Genomic DNA, 22,956 nt, shown 5'->3' on the forward strand with positions numbered 1-22,956 from the left:
CAGCCTGAAAGAAGGCAGAGTATCTTAATCATGCACTGAAGCTTTGGATTCCTCCAAAACGGCCCCCAAAGGATACACTTGCACCACACTGTTGTTTCCCTTTCTGGTCCCGTTTCCTCATTGGTAAATCTTAAAGTGGTTGAATCAGGTGATCTCAAGGGCTCTTCTAGATCTCGTATTCTAGACTGTGATTTTCAGGGATCCCCAAACTTCTGAAAGATATTTCTAATCCAAAGAAACAAGCGTTTATTAAGCCTCTCTACATGTTGTCAGGCCCTGCAAAGGGTTCAGCAAGACCTTACAGCAGAGGGACTAGTTGGGGTGTACCTGTCACTCAGCATGTGCAGCCACAGTCTGGGGTCCTGGTGGCCAGACTAAGGGTGAGAGAGAGTGCTGCCCCATGGGCATGAATACGCCCCCAGGGAAGAGGCTGGTGAGAACAGTGTGTTCTTAACAGCCATGAAGGTAGCTGAAGAGGATCCAGTGAAGCCCTCAGAACTGGCTGGATGTTGGGGATGCTGAGTTCGTCACTGCTTCACCAGGCCTTCTGACTTTTATCCTGCCACTGGACTCTGCTGACTCTGAAAGAGACAGAGACATATAGAGATAGCCAGAGACACAGTAGGTAGCACCACCTTGGAGTCAGGAGTTCTGAGTTCACATGTGGCCTCAGCCATTGAATACTTACTAGCTTTGTGACCCTGGGCAAGTCACTTAACCCCAGTTATAGAGAGAGGGAGGGAGAGGGAGAGAATGCTTTGTGTGATTCTGCCTCACTTAAATCCAACTCATGGACAAGTCAGAACATCATCCCATGATGTCATTGCTTCTCTTTGAAAATGACAGATGAACAACATGTCGGGCACAACACAGGATTCTGGTGACAAGAAGACAAGGCAAAATTAATTTTGCCTTAAAGGAGTTCTTTTGGGGGCAGAGTCCTTGGAAGTAAATAAGTATAAACACCATGATTTGAAGAGCAGGAAAGAGACACTGCTGAAAGAGACGGTGGTACTTGGAAAAGAGCTGGGACGTTCCAGGCGTGGGGAATCATTCACACCTGCAGTTGCTGTAAGAATCTCTGGAGATTCTCAGAAAGAATGATGGAAGCGTCGATGACTTTTCCATCTCTCCTCTCCCATCCTGTTTGAGTTTACTTATCTTGTGGTAGGGACAGCCGCCCGGGCTCTCAGAGGTTGTGAATCACATCCTTGAAGATCTTGACTCTGGTTCTACTTTCTGAGCGCAGAAAGCAGAACCTGGCCACTTGTTGATGAAGTTGTTGGCCTTGGCAACTCATGAAACAAAATTACTAAAATGGCCCTCAGTTCCCTGTGGCCTCCTTCCACTTCGGCAGTGACAGGAACAGAGTCAGAAAAAAACTACTATTTCAGGGATTTTTTTCCTTTTTTTTTTTTTTTTTTTTTTAGATTGTATAGAAATTTATTTGGATAGAGGTACTGTAAATGGTACTCTTTGGCAAGTGACCAAATGAACATAATCATAGAGAAACTGAGTCATACTAGTCTTGACATTTTCTCTATAAATGAAAGCAAGAAACCCAAAGAAATTGCAGCTGAAGTGGGGGAGGGATGATTCTTTATTTATCTTTAGGCAGATAAAATAGTTGGTTTTTATTTTGCATCCAGAGGACCACAAGAAATATTTAATGGAACACTAGGTCATTTTATGTTGCACGTGTGCTTGAGGAATATTTAATAAATCTTTGCAAAAATGCCTGGGATGTTAATTCTATCTTCTGTGCCAACATCCATTCTCAAGCCTGAGGAGATACTGAATTCTTGGTAGAATTTCCTTTAGGATCCTCCAAATTAAGTCATCAAACAGAATATTCTGTGACTTTAGTTCAACTGTGGGAGTAAACAAGCGTGGTGAGAAATATGTTAAGATTACATAGTTTCAAGAGTAAGAAACAGAGTTCAAGAGATCATAAATATTTTCTTGACAGTTGGGAGACAACATATATGCTTGAAACTATCTTAACAGACCGGTGACTAATAATGGATCATTTCCCAAACAACTGACTTATTAGAGCAAAGATGAAAAATCAGTGTCAGATGAGAAGACAGCAGCAGACAGTGGAGGCAACTCTCACCTGATAGTCTATTTAAGCAAACCATTGGGACCAAAAAATGGGGAGAATGGACCTAGACAAGTCATCATTTCCCTCAAAATTCAAATGCTATCAGTTAACTTCTGTTAGAATATCAAAAGATCCCGATTACCTCCCAGGTCAGCAAATACTTAATTTCCAAAATAGTCAACATTTCTAGAGTCTGTTAAGGTTTGTAAAGAACTTTGCTTGAATTATCTTTTCTTTGTGTGAAGTAGGTGCTGTATTTTTCTCATTTGGGGGTTACAATAGAGCAGTGAAATCTCTCATGAAACTAGTAGAAGTAGTGAAGAAAGAAACAAGCTTATAGAAAGTTTTGTTGTCCAGGTAAGCTTAAAGGCATTTTAAAAGGAAATTGAAGGAAAAACAACAGACAAAAAAAGGGGAAAAGATCTGTAAAAATTTGTCACTTTTTTCCCCCTCTTAGAAGCTACTACCAAGGAGAAACAGCACTAAAGAAAATAAAAATGGGAAGCTGGTTTTTTAACTACATGAAATTAAATAGCTAGACTCCCCATAAAGCTAGTCTTTCAGCTTTTATACTGTGGACCAGTGCTGCAGAAAGATTATAAACTGGACACTTAGATGTAGCCTTTAGGAAATACTTTGCTTTTAATGACCTTAAGTTCTTCCTGAGACAAAGGAATCTTTTAAATATTTTTATTTTATTTATTTTATTATTAAATCTTTTAAACTTCAGTATTCTTCCAGTAATGTTGCTACATGGTTACAAAATACTGAAAATCACATATTCCACTGACTTAAAAGTTTTGTGCTGACTGACAAGAAATGCAGAAGTGACAGTGAAGATGTTGGGCCCACAAAGATGAGATTTCAGAGCCTGAAGATCTATTAGCTGCTGAGATCTTTGACATTTTGTTCATTTTTTTTTTTCTCAGAAGCTTCTACCTTTGACCCGGTTAACAATCTCTCTCCTCTTTCACGTTACTCTTTTTTCTTCAAGTTTTTGTGATACTGTTTTGGTTTCTCTTCTTTACTTGTCTAACCATTTCTCCGTATGCTTCTCTGCTGTCCCATCATCTGTATCTCTCCTCCTAATTGTAAGACTTCTCATTCCTGTTCTGTCCTGAGCCTTCTCAGCTTCACACTTTCTCTCCATCTTCTCATCTACCCTGATAGGATTCCTAGACATATGGTGCTAGCTGGTCTCGGTCTCTTGAACCCCAGCCCTACATCATCATTTGCCTGCTGGACATTTCCAACTTGGACAACTTAAACTCAGCAGAATGTTGTATAAACAGGATAAATAGGAAATAAATTTAAAGGAAAGGTTTATTTTTAAAAGATTAAGAAGATGAATGCAGGACTTGAAGGAAGCCAAAAGATAGAGAAAAGGAGGGGGAACATTTCAGGAATGGGGGACAGCCCAAGAAAATACGGACTTAAAAAAAATGGAGAGCCATAGGGAGCCCCTGGAGTTTATTGAGTAGGTTGCCTTGGTTGAAAAATCCCTTTGGTGACTGAATAGAGGATGGATTGTAGCCAGTCTTGAAGTAGTCCAAGCATGGGGTGAAGAGAGTCTGCACCAGAAGGATGGCAGCACCAGGGGAGAAAGGAAAGATGTTGCAGAGTTCAAATCGAGAGACTTCCCAGTCTTGATAGAGGGGAGCACCTGGTCTATCTAGTCCCACTGCCAGGCTTTTCTCCTCAGTGATCTTTGACTTCTTACTGTCCTTGCCTCAGCTCTGGCTTGTACGGTCCTCCAGTTTTTCCATCTCCTTGGTCTTCCCGCTACCTCAGTTCAGAAGCCACTTCCTCTGTCGGGCGTAAGGGCTTTTCCAGCTGCTAGCATTAGCCTTACCAAGATTAACTTGTGTTTATTTTGTCTTTACTTAGCCGTATACGTGTTGTTTTCCTCTCTAGAACATAAACTTCTGAAGATTAGGGCCATTGCACTTTTCTGCTTCCTAGGACCATACCAGCAGAGGGCGGCGCTTTGGGAGCCTTGTTGATTGATATATCGCCATGAGGTGCGCTAGTCCTTCAACAAGAGCTGGGGGTAGCAAATATCTCTTACATGCCCTAGCACAAGAGACCCCTTTGTGGAATTTATAGTTAGCCATGGACTAGAGGTATGCAGATTGAAAAGACGTGAATGGATGATGACATAGATACTGTGCAGGAGGAGGAAGTTGATGAGATCCCAGATCCCATCAAAAACCTTCTAACTCTAAAACCTGTGGTTCCTTGGCTCACCTCAGTTTTAGAGAATTCAAGTTAACTTTTTAAAAACTTAGATTTACCGCTTCCTGGACTTTGAGTATTTTGGAAGCAATTCTTCTTAGTGCTTCATGTCCACCAAAGGCAGGAAGTTCTTGAGGGCAGAGACCCTCCCCACCCCACCCCCACCTTGTTAGGATTCTTACAAGGTGCTAAGTAGGTGGAATTGAGGAGACAATGGTTAAATCTAGTTTAGCATTGATTTAATCCTACAACAAATGGTTTCCTAGTGATACACTGATTGGTGTATACTCAGTGTGGGATATATAAGGAGGAGCTCTCAGGGCCAGAAAGAGAAGCCCACTAGAAACTCTCGGAGGAGGAGACAGATTCATTCCATCTTCCACCTTTGTGCCGCCTGGAAGCTGAAGCTGGCAGAGGCAAAGGATTAGCGGCAGGAGCTCTGGGAACCAAGGAGAGAGAGAGGCCTCTAAGAAAGCTAACCCTGCCCAAGGAAGGAGATAAGACTTTGAGGGAGACAATAAAGGATTTGGACTTTTAACTTCTGGCTGCATTGGGGGTGATTACACTGAACTGAAACTAAGGCTGCCTCCAGAAACCTCCAAGAAACCTGCTCCAAGAGAACATTATATTTTAGAGAAGAACATTATACCCCCTCCCTCTATATTTCTTCCACAACTAAGCTCATACAGTGTGCTCAATTAAATGTCTTTTGACTAATTTTTGAAAAATAGTTTGTTCTAATAAGGTGAGATTCTTCTAGACTTAGACAAGTAAGGCTTTTGCAAGGATATTCCATTAAGGACCTTCCATTGTCTGTCTCCCCTGTCCCCCAAAAAGGGAGGGGCAGAAGGAATTGAATATATCAGAGGAGGAAAAAAATAATCCTTTTTTTTTTTTTTTTTTTTAAATAACTAAATCTTCCAAGATTTTCTCTCTTTTTCTCTCCTTTGCCCTACCATACCCTGCTCTGCATCTTACCTATCTTCTTGTGTCTCTTAATAGTCTATTAGGCTGGGCATAGACAGTGACACTTGTTAGTTTTGAGTTCTCTTCATCTGTTGAGGTGGGTGTTGCTGCCCCAAGTCTCTCCCCACTTCACTTGCCAAATCAATTTTCCTAAAGCGCAGGTCTAACCATGTCACTCCTATTTGTGAGCTCCAAGGGCTCCAGGAGAAAATCTCTCTCTGGCATGGAGAGGCGCTCACAGCTTACTCCTTTTCCAGTCCCTTAGGTATTGTTCCTTTTCACTTAATGCCACAAATCAGTGGCTCTGGCCAACTTGCAATTCTTTGAACAAGTCCTGCCTCTCTCAACTGGGGGGACCTTCCCTGACTTTTACACCTAGAATGTTTTCCCTCCTCACCTCTGCCTCCTGCCTACCCTGCATCCTTCAAGACATAGCTCAAGGAGAGGGACCGCCAGGTGCAAAACTGTTGGTGGCAGGTCTCTTTGTAGTGGCCAGAAACTGGAAACTGAGTGGCTGCCCATCAGCGGGGAATGGCTAATTGAGTTCCGGTATATGAATGTGATGGAATATTATTGTTGTATAAGAAATGACCAGCAGGATGCTTTCAGACCTGACCCCAGGATCTTTAGCTTCTGCACCTGAGACTGAAATGGAAGAGGCTGAGGGAAAGAAGAGAGTCTGGGGGCTTTTTAACCCTCTTGTCTGGGCTTCTCACAGGCGCTGAAAATAGGTCTAGAACTGGAATGTCTCGGTCATTCACCGGATCTCCCAAGAGCCTCTCCAGCTGGGCCTTCTATGACTGGGAAGGGCTCCTACTCTGGAAGGTCTCTTTTCACTGAGGGGGAAGGTGACCCTAGTCCAGGGACTTCAGCTCCCAGGACCTTCCAGCCCCAGGCCCCCTTACCCCCCCTCACCCGGCTTTTCCTGGAAAGGTCCCTCAGAGGGCACGTGCTGTCACCTCTCCTGGGCCCCCTCCCTTCCCAGCGGCCTTTTCCAGTTTGACTGAGCTTTGTTGGAGGAGTTGTTTGTGTTTGTGTTTTTTGGTTGCTTGTTCCTATGTTTTAGCCACCTAATTAACATTGTGTCTGTGAGGCATTCATTAGTTACCATGTGCATAGAAAGGGGTGGTCCCCTTTGAAGTTTTCCTGGCTTCCTGATGAATGCCCTGCGAGTTCAGGCCCGGGGCCCAGTCAGTGCTAGCTCTCGGTTTGGGGCGCCCTTTGGAGGGCCCGTCTGTGCCGTAGTTGGGTTAGGGTTGATTGGGGCACGGTCCATGCTGGCTCATTTGGGGGCGCCCTCCGTGCTAGATCGCTGTTTGGGGGCGCCGCTTATGCTAGGTCGCTGCGTTGCCACCTTTACTACAGGAGGGGTGAGGTCTCCCAGGCCTGCGCTGCCCTGGAGGAACTCCCTGGGCCGGGGCTCTCCGGGGGCCTGAGGGGTGACCCGTGGTGTGCGGGAGCCCCGTTGGCTCATCCCCCACGGGTGAGCCTGATCCGGGCTGCGCACGAAGCACCGAGTCCCCCGCGTTGGCGGGATCTTGGGAGCCGCTTGGGGGCTTGAGAGCTGCTGGCCTGTTTTCCTGCGGGTTTTTTTTTTTTTTTGGGGGGGGGGGACTTGACAGCTTCAGCCATTCTTTGGGACGGGCCGGCCCCCTCAGCATACGAGCCTTCTCTAAGAGGGGGTGGGGGCTCCTGTGGGTCGGGGTCTGGGGGCCGGTGTGGAGGCGCGTTTGGCGCGGGACTCCCGCCCGCCATTGGCCCCCGCCGCCCCGTCCTTCCTGCCGGGTAGGCCCGGCCTGTTCGGTGGGAGCAGGCAGGTGGTGGGGCTGCGCCCGGGCAGGTGCGGGCTTCTGCTCCCCAGCTCCGGCCTGGGGCCGTTTGCCCTTTTCTCGTCTGGGTGGTGATCTGCAGAGCTGGGGGGGGGCGGGGGGGGGGGGCCGCCAGGTAGAGGGAGCGCCCGGGAGCTCAGCGCTCCCAGATCTGCTCCTGCCTGTTCCCTTTGGCTCTCTAAACAAAACGCTTTGGGCTGGGGGGGAAGGGGGAGGGGCCGGGCCGGGCCGGAGGGGGGAAGGGGGCCGGCCCGAGGTGGGAGGGGGGGCACGGAGAGCGAAGCTGCCTCTGTTTGTGGCTCCGGCCCTTTGATCTCTTGCCAGGGAAACCTGGAAGGTCAGGCCAGGCCGTAACTAAGCTACGGAGAGCGGAGCCCCGGGAATGCTGGAATGGGGTCTCGGGTCTGTTGCGGGAGAGCCCTGGCGCTCCCTGCCGCCTCCCCAGCGCCGGAGGCCGTCCGCGGCAGCCTCTGGGGACCTGCTTTCTGTTTGTCACCTGGGACGCGGGGGTCCCGCCTCTCTCCCCAGGGAGAGCCCGAGAGCCTGAGAAGGGCCATTGACTCTTAAGTTTCCGAGAATTCCCCGTTTGGGGGCGGGCCAGCCTCCTGTCAGGTGACTCGGGGAGCTGATCAACAAATTCCAGGGGAGACCCTGCGCCTCAGAGAGGTGGGGGGAGCTCGGATGACCGAGGAGCCCGGATGCCAGAGACCGGTGGTCTTGTGGAAGCCCAGCCTCCAGCTTCTGCTCTCAGTTAACAAACTAGAACCTTGGCAAAATGGCTTCCCCTCTCCAGGCCTCAGTTTACACACCTGTGAAATGAGAAGGTTATACGAGATAAGCTTTAATGTTTTGTCTGGCTCCAAACCCAATGGATAGAAGAGAATAATTTCCCACCCCAGTTTTTCCCATCTAGCTGGACACTTAGTTGGGAAAGGGGAAGGGACACATTTAGATATTTTGTGCTAGGGCCTAGGGACTCTGCTAAGTGCTTTACACGTATTATTTGTAATGGGGCTGTTTTTTGTACCCATTTCATAATTGAGGAAACTGAGGTAGATAGAGGTTATCAAGTGACTTGCTCAGGATCACTCAGCCAGAAAGTGTCTAAGGCCAGATTGGAACCCATCTCCTTCACGCCTAGGTTCTCTTACCACTAATGAGTCTCCCATCTTCAGAGTCTCTTGGCTTGTTGGAAGATGGGGCCCAAATTCCAGTTCTGTCATTAAAAAACTATAGCTGTTGAGTTAGTGGTGCTACCCATTGAGCCTCCGTTGCCTTCTCGGTACGAGGAACTTGGCTTCGCTGGCCTCGGAGACCCCTCCAGCTCTGAAAACCTTGGGATCCGGGAGACCCTCCTCAGTTCTTCCCCAGGACTTTCTCACTAGTTACTGGAGTGTGTGGGTGTGGGTGTGGGTGACCTCATTTCCTGTGGAATGAAAGGCTCCTCTTTGGAAACATGGCACTTCTTGAAACAGGACTTGGAAACCCAAATCCCTTCCCTGGTAGAGAGTTACTTGTGTCATCTGGTGACTCACGGCTCCGCAGAAGGGCAGGCAGCTGCCAGCCGGGCTCGTTAGCCCGGTGCTTGGGTGGTCATGTCCAGAGAAAGCAGGAGGAGAGGTGGAGCAGGGAAAAAGTGACAAGTGAGGGGGCTGCCAGGAAGGGAACCGGGGGTCCCAGAGAAACTGGCAGGAGCTGGAGACAAGCGGGGATGGGCAGGAGTCGTCAGGCTTCCCCGGACGGAGCAGCTCCCACGGCCTCCGGGCTCAGCCTTCATCTAGAGGTCCCAGGCGGCTGACAGACGGGTAGAGGATGACACCCCCAGCCTGAACTCGGGTCCTGAGCCTCTGCCTGGGCTCTGTCACCTGAGACAAGAGGCCTGGGCTGGACCTGCCAATTCATTGGCGAAGGGACCCCTCCCGCGGCGCAGGGCCCCGCACATTTTCTACATGTGTTACACGATGACCAGCTCTCTATCCCACACTGCGGCTCCATCGCTGTGAGATGAGGAGCTGGTCCTGACATCCTCATGGGGCAAGTGGGTCTTACCCCTTTGGGCAGGCAGAGGGAAGGCCCCGACTGTCTTTTGGCGGGATTTGTGGCCCCGGTGCTCAGCACCAGGCCCGGGACAGGGGAGTGCTCAGTGAATGCTGACCTCCCTCCTTCCTTCTCCCCTTTCCCCGTCCTCCTCTCCCCATTCCTTTTTTTCCTCCCAGAAATTCTCTGTAGATGATCGACTCGGCACATTGGAGGCGGCTTTCCACCTTGCCCTGGTTCCCAGGCCCACCCTCTCCAGTCACCACACATTTGTCTCCCTACATGATCGGGCTGATGTCCTGCTCTGTCACTTCTCGGCAACACCGGCGATGGGCTCCATGCCCATGGAGAGAAGACTCTCCATCTCACTCTCTGCACAGCAAATGTTCCAACGTGGCTCACGTGGACATGCCGTTTTCCTCATGACAGCGCTCCAAAATCGCCAGCATTCATTCTCCTATACTATGCTGACCTTGATATTAGGAACTTTAATTAGGTTCAGCAGGAAAAGAGCTGGCCTGGAGTTGGATCTGAATTTAAATCCTGCCCCTGCCAGATACTACCTGTGGGCCCTTAGGCATGTCCTTTTCCCTTCCTTGTACCTCAGTTTCCTCATCTGTAAAATGGGGTTGGATAGCGGGGCCCTTGGAGGGCCCTTCTAGTGCTTCATCCATAGACCTCTTCAGCTATAGCAGTCTTCTGGAGCTAAGCTCACTCTGCTGTGGGTAGTCACAAATGTGACCCTGGTCATTTTCCACAGGAGCATTCCTGGCCGTGAGAACACAGATCGAGACCGGAACAGGACCTCTTTCTGTTCAGCCTGTGACATCCCATACTCCTCAGGACTCAAGCCAGGTCTTTCCAGGACCAGTGTTCTCTTGTGCTGCTTCTTGGGGGGCCGGGAGGTGGATATCCTGGAGGGATGGATAGAGGGCCTTCTCCTCCAATGGCTCACCAAGACTCATGTGGCAGGGAGCAACCCCCCTGAGGAACAGTTGACCTCCAGGGATGGCCCCAGGGGAGCTGAACTCCTGCTGCTCCTACTTGCTCCCTTGTCCTTTTATTCTTGTGGACATGGCCAAAGGCTGTGTCCACATGAAGGCCTAGGACCAGGGTCCTGGGGGCCCTTGGGCACGCCTCGCCCTTCTCAGTCAGGCAGCTGGACTCAGATCTCCGTTAATCACTAAGGTTCCTGTAAGGGAGGATTGCTGAGGGGGGTCCACTTCATACCCCGCCAGAATGTCAGCAATTTGTTAGCAGCCCAAACAGGTTCTTGTTATTGTTGATTTCCTATATTAACAGGCTGGTCCTGATGCAGAGGGATACAGTGTGAGAAAAATACAGCCGTGCTGTAGGCCCACTATTAAGATTATTTTCTTTACCCTCATGGAGCAGAGAAATGAGATTAATAGTCTGAGTGCTGCCAGGCAGCCATGTTCAAACACTTTAATGCCTTTTTCTTACCTCACTTAATAAAGCAGGAATAGTTATTAGGGAGACATCATTGGTGGTAATCCAGAAATCGTTAAACCCTCTATAAACAAACTGCATTTCTTCCCTGGTCTGCAATACCATACCTGCATAGGTGCCGATGACAATGTACCTGTGTGTGTGTGTGTGTGTGTGTGTGTGTGTGTGTGTACATATGTATGTACTTACGTATTCAAGCTTCATGGGAGCTTCCATTTTTATCAAGCTTTTCTCACCCCAGCACTGAGGCAAGTAATGCAAGTTTTATTAGCTCTTTTACAAGTGAAGGGACTCTGGACCTCCCCAAAATGAGGTCATTTCCCTAAGGTCATCAGGAGAGCTAGGAGGAGGGACTCCTGGGCTTGATTCTGTAACCTCATCCACTGTCTTCTTCAGGGCTCCTGGTGGTGGTTGCTTTTGGGTCTCCCGGCACGGCTGACATTCGGGGCTCGCCACCACCTGGTCGGCTGCTTATGGTCATGGTGACTGCTCTGTCTTGTCGCCACCAAGAGCAGAGCCTTTCTCTAGTGATATTATGCGCTCTTTCTTCCATCTAGGTAGTAGGATTAAGTCCTAATCTGTTGGTGATTTCTCTTTCTCCTTTATTGAACCTACAAGTTCATTGTCTTGTGCCTATCAGTGCTCACCATTGACTGAAGGGAGGTGGAGGATGGCAGCATGAACAGGCTTTCTCCGGGTCGGGCTTCCTGGAGCTCATTCAGCATCCTCCGCACCCTGTTGTCCGGAAGAGTCAGATCAGAAACTCTGAACTCCCTTCATCAGCCAGTGCAGAACGGTCAGGAAGTGATGCCTGTGGCCAGATAGTGCTGGGTGACGGATGTTCTTGTGCCCTTCCATAAATACCGAGTGTGAAGACTGCCTGTTAAACCAAGAAAGTGGGAGGAAGGCAGAGGCGGCTTGTTAACTTAGAACTCTAGACTTTCAAACTCTTCAACCTGAACTGAATGAAGGTGTGGAAGACTCTAGAACACCTATATCTGTTCTTTGGTCTCCTTGAACCTTACGGGCTCAAGGGCAAAACTGATTCATCAGTCTCTTCCATAACGTCGTCTACAGATTGTATTCCATTTGTTCTTACTCACAAACACCTCCAGAGTCGGGGAACAGTAGATACCTCATTCCATTTGAGTATGATTGCCTTTGATTTTGTGTTAACGTGGCATGTTGTGAAAGGTCTAAAAAACCCAAAATAAAACCTAGTGTTTGTCAGAGATAGAGAGCTGTGAACTGGAAATTGTCCTAAAGTCTTTCTGCTTTTCTCCCGCTCTCCACCTCCAGCCCCATTCTCCTGCTCCTGCCACAGTGGGATAGCAGCAACCAGAGCAGCCACAGAATACAATCTTTCAGTGAGTTGAGTGAGCTTCGTTTCAGGGATAGACTAGGCCTTTGGGGACTTAGCTGAGTAGTTCTTCAGGAGAGCATCCTCTCTGGTGAGCCACCAGGTGATAAATGTCGTAGCTGTGGCCTCTGTTGGGACTGATGTCCAGAGAAATCACATTTTACATCAGTGAAGATTGAACTAACTGATACCTTCAAAATCCCAGATATTTGCAGGAACCAAGGAGAAGCCAGACAGAGTCATCAGGCCGGAGGAGGGTGGTTGATGTGGTGCATTTTGACCCAGCTCTGACTCGAGTGTGTCGTCCAGCCAAACCCCATTCTGGTGCAGCTTTCTGCTGCAAACCAAGATGCCAACTGTGTGTGTGTGTGTGTATGGGTATACATAATCAACTCTAGGACTTAATGTTCTCAAAACCACAGGGCGGTAAGGAAGTTATTAGAAAATACCATGCTCATTCATGTTGAGATAAACACTTCCTCCAGGTCTAACCACATCTGCTTTCAGAGGGATTTCCTAGAACAGCTGTATCTGGTAGCCTAGAATAATGGCACACCAGTCTGTCATCCTTCCATGTTTGTTTGTTCATTCCATTTCATCATTGGATACCACTTTGGTACCCAGCACGTTAACTTTCACATCATAAACAGTGCTTTACACTTTAGTAGAGAGTTGACGGATATTTAGGAGTCAGATTGACATTGCTAGGGATGGGGTGTCCTACAAGAACCCTATTTTATCGCCTCACTATAACACACACAAGCAATTTGAACTCTTGAAGGATTTGTAGAAAGCCAGTTTTGGTGAGTCCTATCAGGACCCAGGGCTTTGAATGATGGACAGCTATATGTCAGCCTGGTATTTAGGACCACTCAAGCTCAGAGAGGCTCTTATCTAGAATCTTGGCCACCACATCATTTTTGGCCAAAAATTCATTTTAGCGAACGACAGGCCATATTGGTGAAATGGAAAATATCACTAGGATACCTGTGAGGTGAACCTTTAAGCAAATTACCTTATATAATTTGGAAGGGCTCTTAGATCTAATTCCGTCCTTCATTTTACAAATGAGGACAACTGGTCCTGACTTGTAGGTCTTAAGATTTCATCATTGCGTTCATGCACTGCCAATTACAGAGCATGGTCAAGTACAAAGGTATCACATCCTTTTGACCTTTCGTGAAAGGACCACGGGCATGCCTCCTTTAGAGCCTCATTCTCTCATTACAAGCTGGGTGATCGTACATGCTAATGGTACCCACCTCATAAACTTTTGAGACTGAAATGACAGACTAAAAAGCAGTTCCCGAGCACTGAAGAGCTATAGAAGCCACGGTCAGAGGCTGCCATGTCTGTAGACTTTGGATCAGAATGTCTTTTTCTAAACTTGAGTAGCAAGACTACACAACACACCAGAGGTACCACTTCCATGCTTCCTTCTCCATATCAGTTTATATTCTTATGTTATATTGTCTCCCTCCCCTATATAGAGAACTAAAGCTTCTCGAAGAGATTTTTGACTACTTGAGGATGCCATCTTGTCCTCATTAGCCTATGGTGATTTTAGGGACTGGACTAGAGGATTCTCTATTTACAAAGGCTTTTCCTCTTCAAAATTCTAGGTTCTATTAACTCTCCTAAGGGCAATGTGATTGAAATATCAGTGGGGATAAGTGCAAGGGATAATGTTGTAAAAAAAAAAATTACCCTGGCATGGGTTCTGGCAATAAAAAGTTATTAAAAAGAAAAAAGAAATATCAGTGGGGTTCAAATTCAAATTACCGGCTTTAGAGTCACATCCAGTCTCATTTTGCAGACGAAGAAAGGTGTGAAGAGGACCAATTTGCCCAGGGTCAGACAAATAGTAACCAAGACAATTTCTAAACTCTGATCACAGAATTTGAGTTTCAGAAGGGATCTTGACCACCTCCAGTCCAGCTCCAACATGGAGCGAGAGTCCATGATGACATAGATGATGTCCTGGCTCTTGTCGAAGACCTCTAAAGAGAAAAAACTCACAAACCCCACCCCCAGCAAATGTCTGCTACCGGGCAACAGATCGGGGGGCTGGTATTTTCACTGAGGCATTAACGGCGTGATGGGCAAGCAAGACTCTTCTCATTGGTTAGAAACAGAAATACTTGTACTACCACAGGAGAAAGGGTTTTCTTGTGGAAGTATTTCACCAAACTGAGTTAATGTAATCTTGTAGCTTTGAGTCAGTCCAGTGTTAAGTACTTTATGTGCCAGTCATGGTGCCTGAGGACACAGCGCGCCCTCCCCTAGCAGCTCTTGCCTTTTGAGGAATTGGTGAAAGTCAACAGGAGTTGGGGGAACCAAGTTGGGGCAGCAGACAAGGCTTCTTGTAGAAGGGAATGCTCTTGGTGAAACACTTTTTCTATTGGCCCATAATAACCAATTAGAGTTTAGGTGCTCAGACTAGGTCTTTTGACATAAAATCCAGTATTGATTCTCTTATGACACAAATGTATTCCCAATGTGCTCCCTTCTCCCTCACACACGTATTCAAGTCTTCGGGAGGATGAAGTATGGGAAGCAGTCTGTAAGATACAGTCGGGGGGGTCTCTGGACTCAAAGACTTATTCTTGACTAGCTTTACACAGTGTAGAAACCAAGTCAGTTGTTTCCCATCATCCCCTGCCAGAACAAGCTCATCCCTCCAGCCGCTAAATTCCTGAGCCTTCATGTTTCCTTTGAGCCAGAAGACCAAAGGGCCTGTGATGAGGCGGGCCGTGCCGGAGCCCTGCCTCCCAGGCATGTGTCTGCACTAGCAAAGGGAATTACTCTCCCCCGAATTCCTTCAGCCTTTCATCCCCAGCAGCGATTAGGGCCTCTCCAGGTGTGCCCGCATCAAAGCGGACAGGCGGGCTCTGGAGATGCTCATCGACCAGCACCGAAAAATGGGAGTTCACAGAGCTCGTTTCCCTCAGGTGCTGTTTGATGTGCTTGATCCGAGTTTAGAATGAAAGCCAAGAAAGGTACAGAGAAGCAGCTTGTTTACCTCCTCCCTAAGCTCTGATGGTCAGGACTGGCATGCCCCTTTCTTCCCTAGGGGAAAGCTCCCATGGACCATTTACCCGGATGCTCGAGACCGGGTTTGGGCCCAGATTGCGGAATCTTGTCGTTGTCGTGGTTTTCTTAAAGAAAAAAGGATGCACCTTACATTCTTAGATCACATTGTATCTCAAGATAAATAGATTTGCTGAATTGATCTGGGTACTGTCTGACAAAAGACACTAAGTAAAAAGCTCTGTGTCCTGCTTTTCTGAATTAGTTGGATTCTCTCAATCCTATTCCCCGAGATCGGTGATCTTTTTAGATCACAAACCCGGTGAAGAGAAATGTATGGTCCACACTCCCAGTATGTTTGCTTGCAGATTAGGTGCTGGTACTTCCACATGTGTATAAAATGCATCATAAAACCTTCCTAAAAATGGAAAGTAGAAAAGTTAGTGAGCTTAGCAGTGGCATAAAGAGGCCTTTTTGGTTTTGTACTAATAAATATAATTCTCCTTGAAAGCAATGAGATTAAATATATTTTACTGTTTCTACAACTTGCTTTCCCTGGATATGGGGGGTGAGTGGAATCTGACTCCTTACTCCCAGAGAAGCTGAGGCTGATAGATTGCTAGAGTGGGGGGAGGGGAGGAATTTCAGATCTGTAGTAGGGCTAATGCCAATGGGGATTTTGTCATATAGTGAGCCCCCTGGGGAGGGTTGGGGGCTGGCCTAGGGGTTAGCCATGAAGTTGGGTCTGGGAGTGACCGTGAGACTCGTCCATCTCAGCAAGAGAGAGAAGCTCTGACTCTCCCTCTGCTGCCCACATCTTCCACCCCCCTTCACCCCAAGTCTTGGGTCAAGATATTGTGTCGCTGTTTTAAGGTCTAGCTAGTTCAATACTTGATTTTAATGACTCTCAAAGCTTAAAAAATGCTTTGCAAAGATGGATGGACTAAATGCTTTGTGGGACTGCACTTCCCAAATCACAATTTTTCTTTATTGATTTCACCTCCCCATTATGCAGAGTTTTGTTGAAATCCAGTAGTGGTCCATTTCCCCATAATTTGGAAGAAGCATGAGCAAGTTCAGGCCCCAGATCTGAAGGACCTTTGGGGGGTGCCAGTCCTCCAGCACAACATGGGGATTTGTGGGTGCTTCAGAAGCAGAAAGGGGGTAGCCCCTGGGGATTCTGTAGAACTTGTAGAATTGTAGAACTTCAGAACTCAAGTCAAATTAGGCACAAGTTGGCTGAAAAGCCATGGACCAAGCCTGCCCTCTGGTGGCTGGATGGCCCCACAGACCCAGAAGAAGCCATTTGTTCTGCTGCCTGACTTGACTTGCAGTGGTGATCAGCTGCCTTCTTATTCAGCCTTGAAGGACAGCCGCCTCTCTGCCAGGTTGTCGGAGTAGACTTTGTGCCAGCCCAGGGCACCTGTGGAGATAGGCTACGTGCTAAATGGCTATCTGTCCGTGCCTTACTGGCGATTTTTGTGTAGCCGGTGCCCAATCTTCTCCCCTAATTAGATAAAGATTCGTGACAATGCTTTGTCTTATTTTCTCTGCATTCCCCACAGCACCTGGGAGTAGGGATAGGTAAAGATTTAACTTTTTCCTATTCTTTATGAGAAAATATATAATGAGAATTCAGAATAACAATTGATTGGAAAGAACCCGAATTATTTCCCACCACTGGTAACGAATCCTCATGTGGACCCTCTAAATGGCTGGTGGGCTGCAGCCCAGCCAAGGCATCTCAGGTTCCCTGAGCACAGTCTTGACTGGGAGGGCCGAGCCGAGGCCGGAGTGCGGGCACTAACCTGTGTTGTCTCTTCAGGCCAAGCGAGCTGTGCAGCGCGGAGCAACTGCGGTCATCTTTGACGTCTCCGAAAATCCAGATGCCATCGACCAGGTAAAATCCTTGGCTCCCTTCATTGGCCACCCTGTGCCATCAGAGGCCTTGGCCTTGTCTCCTAATAGAGAAGAGAGGGAGAGAGGCTGGGCCGGCGGGGCTGGTGGGGCTCAGTATAAGTGAGCAAAGACTGAGGCAGTAACTTGCGTGCGGGCTCTGCCCCTCAGTTGCTGCAAGGTCCAGCATTTCCCTACGGCCCCAGGAACGGAAAATGAGCTGGAGAGCCACGGCCAGCCCCCGGCATGTGGGGCAGCTCAGGGGCCGTCCGCTTAGAGAAGGCTTCCCAGCCCGGCCTGCTGACCTCCTTCCAGCCTTGTGTTTGTTCCTCCCTTTTAATCGTTTTCCTTAAGGGCCTTTGAAGGGACTCCACTGATTGGCATCTTCTTTCCTTTGCTAGCTAAACCAGGGCTCGGAAGACCCGCTGAAGAGGCCGGTGGTGTACGTGAAAGGGGCCGACGCCGTCAAGCTGATGAACATTGTGAATAAGCAGAAGGTGGCGCGAGCAAGGATTCAGCATCGACCGCCCCGGGTGAGGCTCCGTAGGCAGAGGCCGGGCCAGGCTCTGCAGAGCAGCCCTCCGTTCCCCCGGTTCTCGTAGACCCCGCTGCTAACCTAGCTGGCCCTCTTCTCACCCTCTAGTCTTGTTGATGGCCCCTGGCAATGAAGCCTGAGTGCCCCAGTACCTGACCTTTGAGTCACGGGGCTGGCCCAAGGGAAACCTCCCCTGCCTTCTAGCTACAGATGTCAGAAATGCCTACTTGGAGGTCTCCCACAGACATGGAGCAGCCCCCTTCTGCCCAGCGCCCCTGTTTCCTGGGCTCCCTCTCCCAAGCACATTCTTGTTCTCTTGTCTATACTGAAGGCCTCCCAACCTTCTCATTCTCTACTATCTACAACCTCTACAGAAAGGGAAGACTTAGAAAAATTAGAGCAAAAAGTAGTTGGAGTAATTAGAAAGAATGAAATAGAATGTCTTCTGGGTTTGGGGAAGGACTCTGAGAGCCACATACAGTTCCTGAGGAACCGGCCTCCTTTGGGAGGAGGAAAAGCAAAATAGCACCATGGTAAATACAAATCACAGTAGTGAAGGCTGGTCTGTCATCGGGGCTAGGGATCCCTGTTCCCTCCATCATGACCCTCGTTTCTGGGTTCTGCACAGGTAACATTGGGGACTTGCCATAGAATGTCTTTACTGTTCTCAGGGTTCTGGCTTCTCAAATGTGAGTGCCTGTGGCTGCCCAGCATGGCAGAGGGCACCAGCCTGGGCCGGGCTGCCCATCTCTGTTCAGAATGAGCAGCAAGGGGGAGGGTACAGCAACTCCTGTACACTTAGGGCTGCAATTCCCGCATGTTACTGGAGATGCTGCTCAGGATGAAAATAAAGGAAGAGGGAAATCTGGGAGCACCTGAATAAATTCAAAGCAACAAGTTAATCATGATCTTTTTCCCCCCCTAGCAACCCACTGAGTACTTTGACATGGGCATTTTCCTGGCTTTCTTTGTGGTGGTCTCCTTGGTTTGCCTCTTCCTCCTTGTCAAAATCAAGCTGAAGCAGAGACGCAGCCAGGTAATGAACCAAGGCAGTCCCCGAATCCATGCTCTTCTGACGGTTTCCTTAGCTGGACAGTAGGGGTAAAAGACCCTGAACCCCTGAACCTCCCCACATTAGCCAGCAGTCAGCAAGCATGGATTAAATGCCTGCCATGTGCCAAGCACTGAGCTGAAGAAAGACAAAGACAAAAATGAAACGATCCTTTATCTCAGAAGCTTATGTGTGGGGTAGGAGGTGGTGATGTTAAGAATAATGACAGTGCATTAATGAAAAGGCATTTATTAAGCACTTAACTGTGTGCTAAGGACTAGATAGCAAAATAGTTCCTTAGAAAAGGACTAGATAGAGGTGGGGGGGGGGGAACACTGAAAGCTGGGGAATTTACAAAGGCTTCATGCTGAAAGTGGCTCTCAAGGGTCTGGGGCCCACCCAGTCCAAAAGCATGGAGAGGAAAGATGGGGAATGTTCATCCCAAAGTGAGGAGGGAATCTAGTGTAGAACGAGGCTGATGGTGGAAGGGATGGATGAGCAGGTGAGGTGGAGAGCAGATTGACAGGGGAATGACTCGAGCCAGGGATCAGATTGGGGGGGGGGGGGGCAATATAAGTTATAAAGACAAAAAGTGACAAGAATTGGCAACTGATTGAATTTAAAAAGCTGATGCATTAAGTATGAGAAGTACAGGGGGGAACACTGAGGCTTTGAACATGGGTAACTGAAAAGAATTGTGATACCTTTGACAGAAAAAGAGAGTGTAATCCACAAGGGAAAAAATGAAAAGACCAGAAATGAGAAAATCATCTTACTCAGCAGCAGGAGGAAGAGGTTAAGGAAAAGGAGTTGGTGGCAATAAGAGAGAAGGTAGATTAAAGGAATTGGTGGCAGGATTAGGAAAGAAGGGTTAGGGGGGAAAAAGAAGAAAATGTATAAGCAAATACAATAGAGAGAAATTCACACAGTTAATCCTAGAAGATTGTAATCAGGTAATCTCACTTACAAAATAGAAAAGGTTATTAGCAAGAAATGATTAGAAAAAGGGATCCAATTTTATATATATATATATAATATGTATGTATGTATAAAATCACTTGAGACAGAAATAGTTTTTTTTTTTTTTAAAGGGACCCACAATGGTACCCTCAACTAAACATATATTCTCCAAATAGCCTGGCATCTAAATTCTGAGTTACAGGAAGCAATAGTAAAATTAAGTAATTTAATTTTAAAGAATGCACAGCTAGATGGTACAGTGGATAGAGTGCCAGGTCAGGAGTCAGGAAGCAGTCACTTTCAAGCACTTAATTAGTCATGTGATCCTGGGCAGGTTATTTGATCCGCTTGCCTCAATTTCCTCATCTGTAAAATGAGCTAGAGAAGGAAATGGTAAACCACTCCAATATCTGTGCCAAGAAAACCCCCAGAAGGGGTCATGAACACTCGGACACAACTAAAGAACAACAAAAGACTGAGTGAGTCAGAGAACAATTTAAAGAAATAGTAATTTCATTAAATATAATGACAACAGTGAAACAACATGCTAAAATTTTGGAGATGCAGCAAAAACAGTACTTAGGGGAAATTTACATCTCTAAAATACTTAAAACAGTAAAAGAAAAACCATGTTAATGAAGTAGACATAATTTTAAAAACTAAAAGCCAAAAATTAAAAAGAAAAAACAATTAAAGACCAAAATAAAAGTCTTAAAAATCAAAGGAGAGATCAACAAAATTGAAAATTCAAAACCTATTGAACCTAATAAATAAAATTAAGAGCTGATTTTTAAAAATAATAAAATAGATAAATCTTTAATTGATTTATTTTAAGAGAGGGAAAAGAGGAATCTCTTTCAGAGAGTGAAGAAGAAAAGGGTGGGGAATAAGGGGAAGATTATCAAGGAGCTAAGATAAATATAGAAGGGGAAGAAATGGAATTTGTGGTGATGGCAGTGGTTTTTTCTGTCCAGGATGAGGTGCTCAGCCCAGAGTGGAAGGAGAAGAAAAGGGAAGAAAAGACTTAGAGCAATTGATTTAGAGAATAAGATATAGAATCCATCAGGGAGAAAGAAAAAAGTTGCCTTTGCAACAATGATAGCCCAGTTGAGATTAGAGAACATACATTTGTCCTTGGGTCCAGTCGGCACAGTTAGTGTGGATTTGTTAATACAGTTCATTTTATAAACTCAAAGAGATAAGTAGCTTGACTAAAACTTATGAAACTAAGACATACAAGAACTAGGATTCCACCTCAAGTCTCTTGACTCCAACTGCCTTTTTTTTCTGTTCCTCTGTCCAGAATACGACCCACCTGAAAGTCCTGTTGAACCTTTGCAGTGGAGGAAATATTTTAGGGAGAAGTTTCTCAGAAAAAACAGCTCGATTTCTTTTCATTTTAATAAGGAGGACATTGCAGATCTTGATATCTTCTCTAGTCCGGTAGAAAACAGTTGCTGATGGAAATGTCCTTAGCATTGAGAGGCTGAACCCATGGAAACTTAGCAGATCAAAAATTTCTCTTAATTCTGTGGCTTTTTAGCAAGGTCATTACTAGGCTTCCTGGGTTCATCTCAAAGATTAACTTAACTTGCAATTAGGGAAATGACTTCTGCCTCCTGTGGACATACAGAATGGAGATGTCTGTGTATCCACGTGTGCTGTGTGCATGTACACATACACAGTGATAAGAATTTGGTGAGGAAATAGTCAAATACGATTGAACTGAAAACAGACTAAACCTCTTCACAATTGTAAATGTTAAACATTTGTACACTTTTGAAAATATTCGGGTATTATCAGCATGGTTTTATATCACATCCACAATGCTATGTTGAAAAACCCTTCATTTTGCTCACGTGTTCTAGTAGTCTCTTTTCTGCTATCTCCCAGTAGAATACTCCTTAGGATATTATTGATTCTCATTTACTTTATTGACAGAAAAGCTAGAAATTTTGAAAATCTCAGAAATAGATTCTGTAAATATATAATTTCTCATCTTAGCAAAACTTTTACCACACCTTATTTGTTTTATGGGGATGAAGTCCAGCTTAATGTCATGGGGCATTTTGTCCTGTGTAGATATTCTGTGCTTTGGTTATTTCTTTTAAGGACTAAATTTTTGACTGGCAGGATTGATTATTCCTTGGGGAAAAGTAAGTTTTGGGTGATGATAATTTTAGATTTTTTCTTAATTGCTAGGACTCTATTTTTTTCTTTTTCTTTCTTTTTTTTTTAAACTGTGGCGATGAAATGGACAGTAGTCACTTGAAAATATAAACTTGGCTAATATAGTCAGTGTTTCTTTGTTGTGGAAATAGGTCATTTAAAAGAAATATTTTTTAAAAGAAATTAAAATGTCAGAATCAGAGTTTTACATTTAATATTTGTAAATAACAGCTGTGCCTTCAATTGTACATCATAATCAACCTATGAATCACCCATTGAGTGTAACCACTTAAAAAAACCCAAAAAAGTTATAAGTTTCTCAGGAGAGTTTGGTGAGTGACTAAAAGAGATGTCTTAGGCAGCCCACGCCTCGGGGTTAGTGCCTGCTAATCCCTGGGCACTTGGGCAGCCTATAAGTCTCGTGATCCAGCAGGTTCTTGGTAAACTTCTGATGAACAGTGGATGTTCCAAGTACTCTGTGGTGTGGTCTCTGTCGTCGGGAAACTTTCATGGCCGAATCCTGACGGAAGTGCCCTTGTCCCTTGCAGAATTCCATGAACAGACTGGCTGTGCAAGCCCTGGAGAAGATGGAGACCAGGAAGTTCAAGTCAAAGAGTAAAGGCACGCGGGAAGGGAGCTGGGGGGCCCTGGACACCCTTAGCAGCAGCTCCACCTCCGATTGCGCCATCTGTTTGGAGAAGTACATCGATGGAGAGGTGAGAGCCAGGACATCCATGGGCGGGCCCACAGGCCCAGAATGGGGGCAGGTGGGGGCAGATCTGGCACAGAAGGAACACTTTGGTCACGCAGCCTGGGACCATTAGGTGGCGCCGCAGTGCCCCGAATGCTGGGCCTGCCCAGAGTCGGGAAGACTCAGCTTTCTGAGTTCAGACCCTTAGTGACCAGGGGGGACCCTGGGCCAGCCACTGAGGCTGGGAAAATGAAATGCCCCCCCCAGGATCTCTGCCAGGAATGCCCCAGATGGGGTCACAGAGTCAGACATGGCTGAACCCCAGCCATGGAGCCCCATCTGCTGGTTTGGCAGAGGAAAGGCGTGGCCCTGCCCTCGGGGGCTACTTTGGGCCTGGAGTCCCTGCTTTGTCCCCTAGTTACCATTACCCAGTTTCACCTTCTCATCCTCTGGAGCGTCCAGGCCTTTTGTTCTCCATGAGGAAAAATCACTAGAACCACAAGTTCTGCTGGTTAGGAGCCCCAGGGAGGCAGAAGTCAGTCCTCTGTGAGAAATCAGTAGTTAGCCGGGTCCAGTGTGAACAGGCTGACATTCCCCTGACATTCTCTTCCTTTGACCAGAAG

At 46.8% G+C, this 22,956-nt stretch overlaps 1 protein-coding gene across 2 annotated transcripts in view; it reads left to right on the plus strand.

Moving 5' to 3' along the window:
- The window catches only part of ZNRF3 (zinc and ring finger 3), a 171,105-nt gene that overhangs the window by 140,970 nt on the left and 7,179 nt on the right, over window positions 1-22,956 (plus strand). For both annotated transcript variants that reach the window (XM_031948833.1, XM_031948834.1), the window contains exons 3-6: window positions 16,857-16,931; window positions 17,329-17,460; window positions 18,388-18,498; window positions 22,191-22,358. In XM_031948833.1, the coding sequence (XP_031804693.1) occupies window positions 16,857-16,931; window positions 17,329-17,460; window positions 18,388-18,498; window positions 22,191-22,358 (486 nt within the window). The remainder of the gene's footprint in view (window positions 1-16,856; window positions 16,932-17,328; window positions 17,461-18,387; window positions 18,499-22,190; window positions 22,359-22,956) is intronic.

The sequence above is a fragment of the Sarcophilus harrisii genome, chromosome 1 (assembly GCF_902635505.1).
Source record: "Sarcophilus harrisii chromosome 1, mSarHar1.11, whole genome shotgun sequence".
NCBI classification, from domain to species: domain Eukaryota; kingdom Metazoa; phylum Chordata; class Mammalia; order Dasyuromorphia; family Dasyuridae; genus Sarcophilus; species Sarcophilus harrisii.